The following is an 18,156-nucleotide window of genomic DNA, read 5'->3' as shown; positions in this document are numbered from 1 at the left end:
CGTTCGTGTAAGGGTTCGCTAGTTCTTGGACCCGATCCTCATCAATCGACCCATAAGCAAACTAAACATGATCAAACTATACCAAAAACCAACGTCTCTTTTTATTGAACTTTTTGAAAACTGAATTTATCGAACTAAAGTTATACTAGACTCTAGAGTTCCATATAGGTATTTTGTAAAGTTTAACCCAAATTGTTCAAATTAGTGATAGGAGAAGGTGAAAGAGAAAATGATGCATGTGATAATTAATAATCACGGTCTAGCATATGAAAAGCAAGAAACAATCTTAGTATTCTCCGGTAAGTAAATCATGGATGGAATCAATGTTAGAAAATAAAAGTTTATTTGTGAAAAAAATGGGATCAATGGTACATCATTTCCTATCTTGGGAAGGTTATGGACAGCCTTTCATTTCTCCAATTAAGGACCGTTGCTGCCATCAAAAATGTCCAGCCAATATATTTTATTGTAGGGTAAATTACTTTTTGATTCCCTGTGTTTTATGGGTTTTAACCACTTGAGTCCAAAAGCAAAAAGTTTAACGACCTGAGTCCCCATAAGCATTTTCTTTAACCATTTGAGTCCAAAATTTTAACAATGTTAGAATTATTCTGTTAACTTTTGTTAAATGACCAAATTACCCTTATACTTAAAAACCATTTTATTATTATTAAAACTATTATTAAATATATAAACAAATTCCATCGATTATCTCAGAGACATCTCTACCTAATCACTTTCTCTCTCTTATCTTCTCTCTCAACAAAATAACCACCACCATCATCACTCTACCACAACCACCACCGTCATCGCTGCACCAAGATATTTTTTTTTCAATAAGTCAACTGTCAAACTCGTAGCTGTAAACAAAATCAACAAATCAATGCTTCAAAATCACAAAAATGACTTCAATTAACTGTAAACAAAATCACCAAAACTCTTAGCTGTAAACAAAATCAACAAATCAATACTTCAACAAATAATAGTATAAAAATCACTTGTTAGAGTTCGATTAACAGATGATAGAATTGAAAATTATCAAAAAAAAAAATCAACTCATAATTACTTAAAAAATCGCTAATCTGACAAACAATACGAACGAAATTAACGAAAGAAATCACCTAATATTACTTCAAAAACTGAATAAGACAAATGAAAATTAACGAATGACATCATCTAATATTACTTCAAAAATCGCTAGATCCGACTACAATTAATAATCAAGAAACAACATGAACAAAAGTTAAAGAAAAATCACCTGGAAAGTTTTTTCCGATAATTCGTAAGATTTTGCGATTGTGTTTATCTCTGCCTTTGATTTTGAACAAATTAAGCTTGTGAATGTGTTTAATTTGATTAGGCTGCGGTTGTTCTTCAGCCATGGTGATTAAAGATTTGAAGCTTGATTTGGAGGATAAGATGAAGATTGATGATGAAGATAGGGTTTCATTGAGTGGTTATTTATATGTGGAAATTTGTTGAAGATTTGAATTGAAACTTGAAAGAGGATAAAGTGGGGGAAGAAGATGAGATGGAATCAGATCTAGATTTGACAGTGGATATGAGATGGAATCAGATCTGAGATGGATGGGTATGAATACAGTGTCGAGTTTCTACAGCGGGATGAGTATAGAGATGTGTGCCAGTGGGATGGTGGTGGCGGCAATGGGATGGTGGTGGCGGGGATGATGCGGTGGTGGAGGTAGTGGGATGGTGGTGGCGGCAGTGGGATGGTGGTGGTGGGGACGATGCGGTGGTGGAGGTAGCGGGATGGTGGTGGCAGTGGGATGGTGGTGTGGTGGTGGGTTGGAGGTGGTTTAGGTTTAGAGGAAGAATGAAAAAAGATGAAAAGATCTGGTGTTTATGTTAAGGAGAAAGGGGTTATAAATTAGTTTATTTATTTATTTTTTAATTTTAGGGGTAATTTGGTCATTTAACAAAATTTAACAAGAAAATTCTAACAGTGTTAGAAATTTGGACTCAAATGGTTAAAGAAAATGCTTATAGGGACTCAGGTCGTTAAACTTTTTGAGTTTGGACTCAACTGGTTAAAACCTATAAAACACAGGGACTCAAAAAGTAATTTACCCTTTATTGTATTTCCTTTTTTATTTGATTAGGTTTTCCTCTATTTATTTGTTCTCTTCTCTGTACGTAAAATAACAACTTTCAACATACAATTTTTGAGCCTTTCAATTTGAACAGGGGCGGCCCTGGAGGTAGGCGGGGAGGACCACCGGCCAGGGCCCGAGATTCCGAAGGGCACGTTTTAAAAAAAAAATCTTATATATGTTATAATTCTTTTTTAAGAAAATACCAATATAATTGATGAATGGCTTAGTGGTTATGTTCCCTGCTTCCAAACTTGAAGGCCCAGGTTCGAGTCATGCTTGCTGTTATATTTTTTGAAGGGTTACATTTATATATTTCGTTAAATCCGAAGGGCACATTTTTTCGAGCTTGAACAGGGCACACAAATTCTTAGGGCCGGCCCTGAATTTGAATCAATCAAGTCTATTACTTTTCTTTGCGTTAAAAATATAGATATAAAAAAGCTTTAGAGTATGATAATTGGTGTAACTTTTAACACATTTAAACAAACGTTTTGCAATATAGGGTGTGTTTAGGATTGCTTATTTAAGTTCAAAAGATATTTTTGTTAAAAGGACTTATTAACTTATGAGGTCGGTTAACGTACATTACGGTTTAACGTACGACCAGTACAACAGGTAATTACGCACGTCCATTTGAAAATCATGCACGTTATAAACTCAAAAACTCAAATCACGCATGTTGAAAACATTTATCACGCATGTTGGAAAACATTAATCACGCACATTATACCTATAATCACGCAAATTATACCTATAATCACGCACGTTGTCGTACGTGATTTACGTTAAGCCGTAATGTATTTTACACTTTTTCATTAACTTATAGCTTTTTAAAAACGGGTTTCTAAAAAAAGTGTTTAGGTTTAGCTTATAAGAAAATAAATAGTTTTTTAAAAGAGTAAATTGCCAAAATCGTCCTAAGATTTGGGCATATTTGTCATTATCATCCAAAACAACTTTTTTTGTACCATATTGTCCTTCACTTTTGAGACTTTTTGACATTTTCATTCAAACGTCTAACTGTTTTGCCAAAATCGTCCTTGAGTTTTGGATTTTTTTTTTCCCATTTTCATCCAAATTTTTGGTACAAAAAACAAAGCAAAATAGATTTTTGGATAAAAATGACAAAAAGTGTCAAAAGTAGTATGGTACAAAAAAGTTGTTTTGGATGAAACTGACAACTATGCCTAAACCTTAGGGACAATTCTAGTAATTTACTCTTTGTAAAAAGTATTTGGGTTAGTTTATAGCTTTCTAAGGGGTGTAATATGAAGTTCATCACAAAGTTACAATTTCAAACTTTTCAAAAATCCTTTTTTCAATACAATTTAGAAGTCATTTTAAAAGAACTTACACAATTTGCCAAACATTATAAAATAACTTACTAAATTTTATATGTCAATAAATTAAAAGAAAATCCAAAATAAGCTAACCCATAAGACCACCTGTAGTGGCAAAACTTTTGGGCGTTTTTTCACAAAAGCACGCCCCACGCCCCATCAATCGCCCCTTGGGCGTTATTGAGCAATAATTTGGATGGATCATCCTTTTTTCCACGCCTCTCCTTGTTTTCTTTGGCCAATAGGCTATTGCCAGCATTATCAACCTTAAAAGTGGTTGGATAGAATTTTTTTTTTATTTCACTTTTAAATTATCATATATCTTAAAGTTTCCCACCGACTTTGTCCTCCACACCCTATAATTTTGGTACATTTTTCATATTAGCCCCTCCCTTTACTAAGCAATCTACACATTTCATAATTAGCCACTCCTTTTACAATAATATGAAAATGAATATACTTTCATTTAATGCCATAGATTAAAATTAACAAGTTTATATAACAACTTTTTTTGAGAATTTTTGCATATTTTCTCCTCCGCTTTAACAATTAACATTTTTAGCACCTAACTCTTTACTACTTTAAATTTTCTTTCGACAACATTCCTTCGATAATTTCTTTTATTTACACGTATAATTTTTTTACTAAAACAACCTATTTTTCTGTGCATATTTGTATGTACGTATCCGGTTAAATTTAAGGGTGTCTACGTTTCGACATATTTTTTTTTCTCGAAACGAGTTAGGTCAAATATAAAACGGTTTTGTTTAAAAACAAACATCTTTACGTGCATATTTTTATGTATGCGTCTGTATCAATTCGAGTTGTTTTTTTTTAATATAATACGTTTTCTTACTTATTTTATGTACGTTTTCATAAATTTTGTTCTAAACAGAGTAGAGTCAAATTAAGGTTTCTTTTTTTTCAAAGCTTTAATTAATCCTATAGAATAAGTTATGATTGTACGACATAGATTCAATTTACTTTACGTTATGATCCAATCGCATTACTTATATAGGTTACATTGAGTTCAATCAGATATGTCGAACACGCGTTTTCGTATGGTTAACGCATCACCTAACACTTGAACAAATCCATTCGATGTTTGCGATGTATTCACGCCGCAACGCGCGCGGGCATTATTACTAGCTATAACCTAAAAGACAAAGTCGGTGGAAACTCCACCGGCTTTGTCTCCCCATCCCCCATACTTTCACGATATTGTAATTTTAGCCCCTTAACTTTGGTACCTTCAAAGTTCCATAAAATGGTAAATTTAGTCCTTAAACTACTACTTTACTTTACACATAGTTTGCTTTTGACACCCCAATTTTGTGGTAGTTTGCTTTTCAGCCTCAACTTTGTTATAATTTCCTTCTTACCCCAAAACTTTATCAAATTTTATCTTTACCCTTTCTTGGCCCTTAAGTTTAGGAAATGCAATTTTTAACCACTTAACTTTTTTATAAACTTTGTAAATGTCACTTTGACCCCCTCGAGAGTTTTTGACTTTACAATATAAATTCGAGTTAGTCGGGTCGCGTATAATATGTTATGATTGTACGATATAAATCGATTTATGTTACATTTTGATCCAATCGCAGCGCAACTATAGGATACATTGAGTTCAATCGGATACGTCAAACATGCGTTTTCATATAATTAACACATCACATAACGTTTGGACTAATCTGTTCGATATTTGCGAAGTACCCGCGCCGCAACGCGCGCGGGTCTTATTGCTAGTATATACTTAACTTACACCCTATCTACCAGTTCACCCATTTTAAAATAATGCCATAAAACCTCCTTTGCTTACTAGACCGACACATGTCGTAAAACGCGCAATAGTCTCCCTTGACCCTGTGCATGGTCTAATTAATCACGACTTCCGCTTAAAAATAAAAAAGGACCGTTACATTCAGAAGCCCTAACTACACCCTCCATCCCTCCCGTTCTAACTTCGAAAAAACATCTTCTTTTTTGTTCATCAAGCTCCTCAATCTCCATGAACAACATGAAACCCTAGCCCTAGATCCTCCCTAAACCACCACCAATGTCACTCTTCGGCGATGACGTCAACTACAATCTCGAGTTCCGATCTACCAAAGACGACGGCTGGTATCACTGCGGCGTCGTTTTAGAACACCGAAACCGTCTCCGCGTAAAGTTTAAGCACTTCGATCAGATCTGCAACGATGAGGTTTTCTCCGTCTCCGATTTCTCAACAAACGACGACGTTTCGAAGTTTCTTCAGAGATTCCGGCCGGAATCCGAGCCGATCGGAGATAATCGATGCTCTAGGGTTTCTGAAGGGTTAATGGTTTCTGCTGCGTGTACTGGTGGTAATCATTTGCGTAAATTTGACGCCGTTGTTGAGGCTGTATGTATTTCTTTTTTCTTCAGTATTATTGTTTTTAACTTTTGTTCTGTTTTGTTTTGTTGAATGATAAAGTATGTGATTGTTGTTGTTTATTTCTTGTTGTTAGCGTATAAATTGGCTGATTGATGTGGATTAGTTAAGAGTTTGTTGAAATTTTTGTTGGAGCGTTTAGTCAGACGAAATTATTAGTTACAGTGTTGTAAAATTCAGGATTAATTGGTGATTAATCGTAAGTTTAGTTGTTTATATTCAAATCGAGACGTTTGTGTATATAAGTTTGAAAAGTTACATATAAAATTCAAATCTGATTAATCGCTAGCGCCTAGCGATTTTACAACACTAGTTCAAGTAGACCTAACAGCAGCTTCTGGCTTTGTTATTTCTTGCAAATTGTTATATGTTTTGGTTTGGCAGATTATAAATGGTGTTGTTAATGAAGAAATTAAAAATGCTGGTCACAGTGCCTAAATGTATATTACTAATTTCTGTACAGTTTTTGTTCTGTTTTAAATTACTAAATTATATAATTGTTAGAGTTAATTACTGTTTTTGTCCCTGTGATTTGTCAAAAATCACTATTTCAGTCCATTAGTTTAAAAATTGCGATTTCATTCCCTGTGGTTTCACTTTCATAACCATTTCAGTCCCTGTGGTTTCACTTTCGTGTAACCATTTCAATCCATTATTCTGTTAAGTACAGGGACTGAAATGGTTACAAGGTGGACTGAAATGGTTACGAAAGTGAAACCAGTCAAACCACAGGGACTGAAATCACAATTTTTAAACTAATGGACTAAAATAGTGATTTTTGACAAACCACAAGGACGAAAACAGTAATTAACTCTAATTATTATTATTTACTTTCATTTTATTAGCGTAAAGATTGCCGGTTTGATATGATTTATAAGAATTTGTTGAACTTTTTGTTGGAGCGTTAGACCTAACAGCAGCTTGTGTCGTTGTTGTTTCTTGCAAATTGTTGCAGATTATAAACGCTGTTTTTAAATGAAGAAGTTAAAAATAGTAGTCATCTTACTCAACGTGTGTTACTAATTTCCGTTCTTTGTTGTATAGGTGATTAAGAAAAAACACTCGCCCGAGAAGTGTTTATGCACCTGTTTACTATTCTGGCAGCATGGTCCGGAAGAAGGCCATACAACAAGAACAAATCTTTCTAGTGTATACCTCATTAAGTCCGGTTCTGTTGATCCCACAGTGCTCAACTTTACAAAACTTGTGAAAGAAAAAGTCAACAGGGCCTCTATCGAGTTTACTCTGATCCCCAAGAATCCATATTTGTTCAAAGGAACAAGCTCAAATGAAAATATCACTAAACCACAGGTAAGTTTTTCAGTTAATGACATTTTGTCTTTCGGATTTTCTAGCTTATGGTTTCTGGTATTTATTCAGAAAGGATTTGTTTCTTAATTTTGTAGGACTTTGGCTCTGTGGGACACAGTTCCCATGATGGATTCTCTGCAGGTTTTGTGATTTTACCAAACATTGTCGTAAGAGTAAAGTACACGGATGGTCCCTTAGGTTTACTGAAACTTTGGATTTGGTCCTTAGCTTTCCAAAAGTACACTGACGGTCCTTGTGGTCTATGCAGTTAATATCGTGATATATTGGTTATCGGTCCCCACGTAAAATATCGGTGTCAAATATTGGTCAGAATATGGGTGTCAAATATCGGTACCGATATTATCGGCAATATTGAGTGATATATTACTGATTTCCCGTTCAGTACCAGTCTTCTTAGTTCTATCATTTATCTTTCTTATTACTGCTATTAGTGTTTTAACACTTCAAATTCTGCATGATATTAAAATTGTTAATATCCCACCGCGGTAACTAACATCATCGGTCCTTGATTGATATCCGATTTTATTACCGCATTAACTGCTTAGCCTCTGGTTTGCATTTTGTAACGCATTTAATTACTAGTTTTTTTTTCAAAAGTACATAGATGGTCCCTGTGGTTTGCACTTTGTAACACATTTAGTCTTTAACTTGGATTTGCTAAAACCTGTAGATTTGTTGGTTGAGGACTAAATGTGCTACAAAGTGCAAAGTCTGCAGACCACATGGAGCATCCGTGTACAATTGAGAAGCTAGTGACCAAATCCAAAATTTTGGTAAACCACAAGGACCGTCGGTGCACTTTACTCTTGTTTTAATTAAATAGTAATGAATTAATAATTTGAGAATCCATTTTTAACTTTTGTTTTTTTTATTGATAGGCAGTGAAGGATTTTTCCCTGTAAGCGATCAGGGATGCGAGAAAGAAACCGGCAATCAGCATTATCTTATATTGGAAAACTTGGAGACAGATTTATGTCCATTGTTCCTGATCGATTTCATTCATGAACAGACATTAATCACAGCTCAAGCATACATTATTCCACATCTGTTATCAGAAACATGTGCAAGGGCAGCAATTGTTGTAGATAAGAAAACAGAACTGGAGACGATTTATAAATTTCTAAATAATCCAAATCACATTATCGTATCTTCCTCCGGAAGGTTAGTAATGTTTCATTATCGTATGATGGTGCTTAAGGTTTATTAATTACATTGAGTTGATTCAAGGATTTTTATTACTTGTAGACCATGGGTATTAGCTGAAGATAAGGTTAGAACTGGATCATTCAGCACAAACCTGCACGGTTTCCCGCCTATGTCCGAGGTAAAAGTTTAGTTTCAAAATATTAAGAGTAAAATGGCAAGATGATTCTTGAGTTTAGGCCATTTTTGGCACTTCGGTCCAAAATGAAACCTTTTGTATCTGGTTCCCTGAATTTTATTTCATCCAATTGGCAAACTGGGTTAAAATTTTCCCCTTTTTCGTTGTAATACCAGATACAAAAAGTTTTATTTTTGGACTAAAGTGACTTTAGCTTAGGGACCTTTCTGGCATTTTACTCAAATATTAAGAACTGGGCTTTTGGTTTTGGGCCAAATCCTGGACTCGTCCGGTCCATTAGACCATTTATGCAAATCTATTCCAAAAATAAAATTTAACCTATTTTTTGTTTAACAGAAGGGGAACATGAAGAAGGATTTGAAGGTTGTTAAGTTAGGAACAGAAGAATACACAAAAGCTAAAAAACAAAAAGATTTGTATATGGTATTTCGCAATCATCTTAATGATGTTGTACAAAGGTTAGCTATGGAGGAGGAGATCATAAACAATGGCCCAGCCCAATAACTCATTTTAGTGCAAACTAGTTTTTTTCCTGCAAATTGTAATTATGCAGTATCTAACGGTTAACAATATTTATTAACTTGTTTCATGTCATTAGTTAGGCATGAAAATACATGGGAGCACGGCCCAAAGTGGATTTATATTTGTTTTGTCGTAGCTTTTGGGCTGTTAGGTCCAGCCCAATTATAGCTTTGTTTCTGCCTGATGCCCCCTCAGCTGCCCAACCTTTCTTCCTCTTCTCTATTACAGGTGCAAGAACAGTGGGACCCATCTTTCATCTCACAACATCCTCCTCTGTAATAGACACCTCTCTCCCACGCCCTTAGCTTCAGATGTTCTCTTTCTCTCTCATCCAAGCCATCTAGCCACATCATCAATGGCATGACGGATCTGTGTTTTTCTACTGCATTGGAGATAGTCTTAGGATTTTACTTATCCATAATTTTGGTAAACATGAAAATTCAGATCCGAAAACCAAATTGAATGTTAATGACACTATTAGGGTTTGGTCTTATTTCTTTTTATGATTTTGCTGGACCAATCTAATGGGTTTGGGTCCATGCTAGACTGTGAAGCTAAGACTTTCTCCAACGCTTCCATCCCTTCCCCTCCTCCCTTATTTTCTCCCCGATGCCAACTCAGCTGCCCAACCTTTCTTCCTCTTCTCTATTACAGGCGCAAGAACAGGGGGACCCATCTCTCCTCTCACAACACCCTCCTCATCCGTAACAGGCTCCTCTTTCCCACACCCTTAGTTTCAGATTTTCTCCTTCTCTCTCATCTCTCTCTCATCTCTCTCTCATCCAAGTCATCTAGCCATCTTAGAGCACCCACAACTAGAGGTGCACATAAAAACTGTAATCAGAACCGGTTTTTTTAATACTCGGGTATTCTATACCCGAAACCGAAACTGACTCTACCCATAGGGTATAGATATGGTATGAATGTTGATCTCAATACCCGGAACCGGAAACGAAACCGATCATACCCGTAACTGAACAAGAACTGGAACAGGAACCGATGATACCTGGTTATACCCGATACATGATTCTAAAATCTTTCTTTTAAATTTATGTTAGTGCATTTATTTTTATTTTCTTACATTATACAATGCATTTTTAATGATAATAAACAAAAAAACACGAGAAAATAGGGTAACAAAAACGCAATAGAGTATTAAAAAATACAAAAATATATAACTAAAAAACTCGGAAATATGGTATAAAAACCCGAAAATATGGTATTTTAATACCCGATTTCCTAAGAACCGGAACCGAACCCTACCCGGAACCGGGCACATATATAGGTATGGTTTTTTGGTCAAATAACCGGAAATGGAACCGAACCGGTTACATCAATCACTAGTTCCAATCCTTAAAATGAGAAACCGACACCGGTTCCTTAACCGGAACCAGTTATTAAAAATACCCGGTTTGTGCACCTCTACCCATAACACTATGAGCAAGTCTAAATCCAGACTGTCTAGCTAGCATACCATAACATTCCAAACTAGTATCATTCTAAATCCCACAACACTAAACAATTTCAAACCACTCCAAACTTACACCTCATTATCCAACTCATCACCTACTTTTCATTTTATTTAAATTATATCTAATTTATATAATCTATTTATAATTTATTAAATTAATAATAATTATTATTATTATTACTAAATTATTTAAAAATATGAAAAATTAAAATTCCTAACAAGACAATTTATTTAAAAAAACACACTTACAACAATTATATTATATATAATATAATATATAATAATATAAATATAAATATAAATATAAATGTAAATATAAATATAAATATAAATATAAATACAAATATAAATATAAATATAAATATAAATATAAATATAAATATAAATATAAATATAAATATAAATATAAATATAAATATAAATATAAATATAAATATAATAATAATAATATAATATATAATAGTAATAATATAATATATATATATATATTAATAATTAATAAATCTATTAATAATAAATCTATTAAATCTTAAAGGCTAGGAATAGTGACATGTACCATGTGGCGCCTATTAATTTGTTCCTTTTTTTTTTGCATTGCCCCCTTATTGATTGTGTATATATAAGATTGGTGTTTCGGATTCAATATATTAGTGCAGTTTGTAAAGTGATTTTCTATCTAACTGAAACCCAAAAATAAAAAATAAAATAAGACACTTAAACAAACTACAAAATAAAAACAACTATTCTCTGTATTGACATGGAAGCTCGTCACACTCTTTAACACAATTTAACCAAGCACCTTTTGGCACATCGCCAGGCGGGGCAGAAGGAATACAACTATTCTCTGTATTCCTTCTGCCCCGCCTGGCGATGTGCCAAAAGGTGCTTGGTCAAATTGTGTTAAAGAGTGTGACGAGCTTCCATGTCACGTAAAAGTCACCGCGGAGCTAGCTTGGTCGGGTAGCGGCTCCCGGAGTGAGATCACTCCGGCGGTTGGGAGGACCGTGCACTATCCCCCCCCACCGCTTCCATGTCACGTAAGTGTTTAATCCGTTGCAAGCGTTCAACAAAGTTATCTGTTGGACTATGTGTTGGTGGTGGCGGTAGATTCTCATTCTCATCATTATCCAAGTCTGATACAACATAACATTCGTGTTCAATGATCATGTTGCGTAGTATTATGCACGTGTACATTATATCGGATAAAACTCTTGCCTTCTAAATCCTTGTTGGACCATGTATAATGTACCAACGAGCCTGGGGGACACCGAACGCCCTTTCCACATCATTTCTTGCTGTCTCGTGTCTTTTTTCAGATAACTTCATTTCATCGCTTTGTGGATACAAGAAGCTCAAGAGTGCTCTATTGAGGGTTAGTTACATCTGGTAGATAACATCCTTGGTTGTATTCCATGTCGTTCATTGTAAAATTGTAAGGCGGCGTAAAGTCGTCTAAGAAGTCGTTGAATATCGGTGACTGGTTTAAGACTTTTATGTCATTGTTCGAGCCAACAACTCCAAAAAAGCATGTCAAATCCAAAGGTCACATGATCCAACTGCCTCGAGCATTATGGTGGGAAAACTGTGACCACCACAAGTAAAATTTCGATGCCATGCAACAGGGTAATTCCCCCCCCCCCCTCCAATGCATACAATCAATGCTACAAAGCATTCCTAGTAAGCCGTGTCGGATTTGATGAGCCTTTAACAACCGTTGAATGTTGGTTGCATTAGGCTTCCTCAAGTAGTCTTTAGAATATATTTCAATAATATACTTGCAAAAATACCTTAAACATTCCAAGGCCATAGTTTCACCGATCTGTACGTACTCATCGATTGCGTCAACAACCGTGCCGTGGAAGTGCATTTCTGAATCGAAGATAGCCCCATTCTACCAACTGCATTCGTACGTTGTGTAAAGTATGAACACTTTTCAAATGGGTCGTTTACAATATTAAGGAAAGGTGAACGCCTTATCCGGATACGACATCTAAATCTAACTTCATCAAACACGGGTTGCGGGGCAAAGTAGTCCTCCATAGACGCGAGTCTCCTTCCGCTCGACCCCTATATATGTGATAACCGGTAATTAGCGGATTTTAATTACTCGATTAACAAACATTTAAGGCGATGATTAATAGTGTTTAAGGCACGAATTAACTTAATTAGGCCTTTGGAGTGACTAGGAATGTAACACCCCGTGTTTCGAAAGTCAAAGTCAAAGTAACCATTGAAGTCAAAGGAAGAAAAGATTGCTAATTGTGATCTGTCACTCCTTGATCCATTACTGTTTTGACTTCTTCGACTAGTAGATCGTCTATTTGTTTTATTACGTTAGTTGTATTATGTGAAATACTTGTTAATAATCGAGGCTTAATCGATGTTTATCGCATATTTTATCGCTTATCGCATCGCAATAGCAACTCGAATTATGCATTCTGGATATTGTTTTACGTGTGTATGCCTTTATGTGTTACTTGTGCATGTTTATTTATGTATATTTTGTGGTGATTAATCGAAACGCTATCGCAATCGAATCGCAAACGCTAAACGCAAGATATTTAGGATGATTGTATGTTAGATATAGTAGTTGGGATTAATGGATAACTCTATCGCATCGCAACGCTCTACACGCGAATCGAAACAGCAAAACTCATCGCGCCGAACACTCGAATCGAGTGGCCAACCAATCGAGTAGCCAACCGATTGGGTTGACATCCAATCGAGTTGCCACAGGATCGAGCCGCCACCCGATCGGGCTGCCACCCGATCGACTAGCCACTTTCCCCACTTTCCTTTTTGGGAAGCCCTATAAATACCAACCTGTCACATCATTTGTGATGTGATAGCTCCCACACGACCCAGCCGCACTCTCAAGCTTCTTTCTGTCGATTTCTCGCGATTCTTGTAAGTTTTCAACCTAAATCTTTTACTTTCTTGATCTACACGCACTCCTACACGTTTCTATCTTTTGAATCTTAACTTTTAACCGTGAAATCACTAGATTTGAGATGTTCTAGGATGATGTCATCATGGAGTTCTTATGAACTTCATGCTTTGGCTTCAATCCACCAAGAACAACTTGGATCTGGATGATTTCCACATAAATAAACAAAGATCTTGCATAGATCTGAACATATTCATGGTGAAAAGGATTGAAAGATGGTTTTCTAACTTTCTTTCAACTCTTTTACACTCAATGCACTGAAAACCGATAGAATCGGAGCTTGTTCTGATCTTCTATCCGAAGAGACTACCGATTTCGGGTTAAACATGAAACACCATCTCAGACAGTAACTGGTTGGACTAGGGTGGTTCCTGTCTGATCGGGTCACTTAAGTCTTGACGAGGTTTCTATTATTTGGCACGTTATCGTACAATCTCGAGAAAACCACAAACTATCAAAACAACCAAGTGTAAAGACGATAAGGTCGACTGGAACGGATTGTCGTCCGATCGGACAACCATCCAATCGTATTGCCGCCCGATCGGACAGCCACCCGATCGGCTTGCACCTTGGTCCCACACTTCACTTTTTTTCAACTTTTGAGGTTTTGAACATCGAACGGATTGCCGTCCGATCGGATTGCCGTCCGATCGGATTGCCGTCCGATCGGATTGCCGTCCGATCGGATTGCCATCCGATCGGATTACCACTCGACCATGTGATCTTTGGACTCCAACACTTAAACAATTTTCAACATGTTCAATGCATTACTAGTTCCAACGGATTGCCACCCGATCGGTAGACTACCCGATCGAGTGACAACACTGCTGTGAACTTGTTCTCTGAGAAATACCTCGCCGAACGGATCGCCGTCCGATCGAATCGTTGTTCGATCGACCGACCTGAAAGGTAGAGATACTTCTCTGTTTTCAAAATGCTACAACGAAAACTTCAAAGTACAAACCATCATACACAAACACATTCTCACCAAACGAGATGACAATCCAATTGAATGGCCATCCGATCGGATTGCCATCCGATCGGATTACCATCCTACATTTGACACTTTTGCACCATTTTACGCGTCGCTTATCGTTTATGCTATCGTTCTGATCAGGCTAAACTCACTCTAGCGCTCCCTTCAATCCATCATCGATGTGAGTATACTCGGACCCTTTTTGCTTTATGCACTTTTGGGTGTTATATACGTTACTTATTCTAAATCACATCGAACACACTACGCAATACTTTAACGCTAACCGCTACCGCCTGTTATACGTGTGATGTGTGCGAGGTGTTATATATATTCGGTATATATTTTAAGCCCTTTTTACACTTTTAGCCAAGTTTTAAATTTATAAAACACGATATTTACTAACACTAAACACACATATGGGCAAGTGCACCCATCATGGACGTAGTATAGTGTTGGTAAGATACCGAGGTCGTCCAAGGACACAAGAGCTTTTAGTACCGGTTTATCCTCAACGTCTAATCAAATCAAAATGTTAGAAAAAGATTTTAAACTAAGAAAATAAAACTAACTAAAATGCTGAAAAGTAAAATAAAAATAAAAACATATAGACAAGATGAATCACTTGGATCCGACTCGTGTGTAGTGTAACCTTTGATTATTTTCGCACTTTTGCACTTGTTTAAGAGATTATCTTAGTTATTGTAGTAGGCCCCTCTTTTGAAGGTGACGTTACCCTCAACCCAGTAGTTTGAGTCAGCAAGGATATAATCCTAAAGGGTCGGATTATTGAAAGATAATTAATTAAGTTATTAATGCATAATGTGGTAGGCCCCTCTTTTTAAGGCGACGTTACCCTAGGCTAAGTAGTCTGAGTCAGCAGGGATACAGTCCTAAGTAGTTGGGTTAAAGTTTTAATAGTAGTTTAACTTATGAGGGGATCAAAGAGTTTGGACCCCCGCCATCCAATACCTTTGGGTATTGAAGGAGGTCCTACTAAATTTGACCCATGTCCTTTGCAGGATCTATACACTGAACAATGGCAAGACTCTTACCAAACCGTTCCCTTAACCCCCGACCAGGTAGCCAACATACCTCCATATAGACAGTGGAGATATGAATGGTGAAAATCTTTTATTTTATATAGACAGTAAAATAATGCCAAGACACCACGGACAAACGATAAGGAAGAATCACCTTCAACATAAGAAACTAGTAATTAAAGTCATTAATACAAAACCAATTAAAAAGTGCAAAAGATTAAAAATAAAAAGTATTACACTAAACACTTGTCTTCACCAAGTGATGTAAGAGACTTAGGCAAACATGGCCTTTGATTGTCAAGAACTCTTACGATCAATCTTGGATCCCAAGACGACTCACACACTCTATGATGGACAATGGATGATGGCGGTGGATGATGGTGTTCTGATGGTGGTGGGGGTGGGTGAAGTGTGAGAGAGGTGGTGTGCCAAGGGATGAGTTGCAAGAGTTCCAAACACTCCTATTTATAGGCTGAACAGAAGCTCGGGCACGGCCCCGTGCCAGCTGGGCACGGCCCCGTGTCCATCTGACACTCTCTCTCTTCATTAATTGTGATTCGCAATTACAATAAATGCGCCTGCAACAACCTGACCACTCCCCCGTGTCCGCTGGGCACGGCCCCGTGGTGGGCAATAGAAGCTTTTATGGGTTTGTCTTTTCTGCTGCTTCTTGGGCACGGCCCCGTGCTCGCTGAGCACGGAGCGTGTTCAGTCTTCTGTTTTCTTTGTATTGCTTGGGAAGATGCTGTCGGGGGGTCGGGCATATCACTTTTGTTCCATTTCTTGTATTTATGTTAGATTTTGCTGTCTTTTTGCTTCTTTTGTTATTTTGAGCTCATTTAATCCTGAAAATACAAAAGGAAGACAAAAGCACACTTTTTCCAACATTAGTACTAAAAAAAGGGTTAGTTTTAAGCCACAATTGATGTAATTTATATGTTGCATTTTATGCACATCAAATACCCTCACACTTGAATCTTTGCTTGTCCTCAAGCAAAACTGTTTATAATGTGGCTTTATTCACTCCCAAATGGAATGGATAGAAGAGAAGGTTTTTGGACTTGTCATAGAGTGTCGGGAATTCCAAGATTATTTAGGTTTTATTTTTATTTATTTACAATCCTATTCGTCATGATTTATTAAAAACGTTTCATAAGATAAATTATTTATTAGGGCATAACATACCTTTTTAAAATTCCATTTATATACAAGTTCACATACCTCACGGGGGAATCACTCAACACTCGGCCGAAGGTGTATTTTTAGTGAATCACTCGAGAGCTGCATGGAACTTACTCCTACCATAAGCTTGCCAAACAATCAATCCTCCCCCTCTTTAACTATAACCTTTGTAAATATCAAGAGGACTTTTTGGGTGAAGGGTTAGGCTTGGGCTAAAAGGTGGGTGGTTGGGTTAGTGGTTAGTAGAAAGGGCGAAAAGCGTAACAAACGTCGGTTTTTGAAAGACTTTTTATTTTTGTTTTTCACATTTTTATTTTATTTTGATGAACCACTTGTTTCAAACAAAGTTATTTTTGATGAACTTGTTTGTTTGTTTGGTTTCATCAAAATATATTTTTTTTTGATAATGAAGAGTCATTAGAAAACCGAACGTTGTTACTAAAATAAAGGTTTAAAAATTAATGGGTTTAGGTGGGTAAAAAGGGTGATGGTTTTGGGTTAAGAAATGAAAAGGTTTAGTGTTAGTGCACGGAATGTCTGTTGACTTCGTCTACATCAAGTCTTAGGTCAATATGGGTCAACAGAGGGTCAAAGTGTAAATATTGAGTGAATTAGAGTTAGGACCGCTTATGTGTCAATGAGACATTGTGGACCGCTCTTTAGTCATCTATCTGGATCGCTCATATGTCAAGGGATCTGGATCGCTTATTTGTCATGACATATGAGCGGCCCTGGTGCATTATAAATAGGTTGAGCGGTTCATCATTTGTAACTAAGGATGTGTGTGCTACGGTACTGAAACTCTGCCAAAATTTAATCAGCAAGCAATAAAAGAGAAGTAATTAGAAAGGACAAGCTGTTGTTACTTTACTTACGTTGATTCCGCCTTCATATGTAAAGATGAACTACTTCGACTGACTTTTCGGGTCATAGAACGGTCCAACAAGTGGTATCAGAGCTCAGGACGAGGAGTTCATACTACGACAGCATAGATCTGCAGAAATCTCTCTTTTCTACTCACTTTCTCTCATACTTTTTCGGTTTTCAGTGGTTCCACCGGTCAAAATTGTCTGAAATTTGAATATAACATGTAAAACACACTTTTAATAAACCCTAGAAAGAATCAGGTGAAAATACGGACTAAAAATGGTAAAAAATTGTTAAAATCTGTCGATCGCTTTTTCGGACGTAGGATCGCTTTTCTGGACTTAACCTGATTGGATCGCTCAAAATTCACAATTGGAATCGCTTTTTCGGACAATCTAACTTTCTGAACCGCTCGAACGGACAACATTGTTGAACCGCTTGAACGATCACATTTGGACCGCTCATACGAACACTTCTGGATCGCTCCAACGAACAAAAGTTGGATCGCTTTTGTGACAGTAGTTGAACCGCTCGAACGATCATTCTCTGGATCGCTCGAACGTACATATTCTCGGTCGCTAATTTGACATACTGTCTGGATCGCTCGAGA

At 36.6% G+C, this 18,156-nt stretch overlaps 1 protein-coding gene and 1 long non-coding RNA gene across 4 annotated transcripts; one reads left to right on the top strand and one right to left on the bottom strand.

The window, feature by feature from the left end:
* Positions 1-646: 646 nt before the first annotated feature.
* On the bottom strand, positions 647-1,851 carry LOC118488144. The gene is made up of 2 exons (XR_004883980.1): positions 1,259-1,851; positions 647-860 (listed from the first exon to the last, which is right to left on the bottom strand). It is a non-coding gene; the product is annotated as an uncharacterized LOC118488144 (long non-coding RNA).
* Positions 1,852-5,342: 3,491 nt separating this feature from the next.
* LOC110916965 lies at positions 5,343-9,556 on the top strand. 3 transcript variants are annotated; one of them, XM_022161602.2, is made up of 6 exons: positions 5,343-5,837; positions 6,912-7,178; positions 7,274-7,376; positions 8,078-8,360; positions 8,445-8,523; positions 9,292-9,556. In XM_022161602.2, the coding sequence occupies exons 1-6, from the start codon at positions 5,511-5,513 to the stop codon at positions 9,340-9,342; spliced, it is 1,110 nt and encodes a 369-aa protein (XP_022017294.1). In that variant the 5' UTR covers positions 5,343-5,510; the 3' UTR covers positions 9,343-9,556. The 3 variants fall into 3 exon arrangements, with proteins under 3 accessions (XP_022017294.1, XP_022017292.1, XP_022017293.1); XM_022161600.2 differs by lacking the exon at positions 9,292-9,556 and adding an exon at positions 8,878-9,184 and having other exon boundaries at positions 5,348-5,837; XM_022161601.2 differs by lacking the exon at positions 9,292-9,556 and adding an exon at positions 8,878-9,184 and having other exon boundaries at positions 5,351-5,837; positions 7,274-7,319.
* Positions 9,557-18,156: the final 8,600 nt, after the last annotated feature.

This window comes from Helianthus annuus, chromosome 16 (genome assembly GCF_002127325.2).
Source record: "Helianthus annuus cultivar XRQ/B chromosome 16, HanXRQr2.0-SUNRISE, whole genome shotgun sequence".
In the NCBI taxonomy this organism is placed as follows: domain Eukaryota; kingdom Viridiplantae; phylum Streptophyta; class Magnoliopsida; order Asterales; family Asteraceae; genus Helianthus; species Helianthus annuus.
The sequence above is the reverse complement of the archived record's forward strand: the minus strand, read 5'-3'. Positions and strand labels throughout refer to the sequence as shown.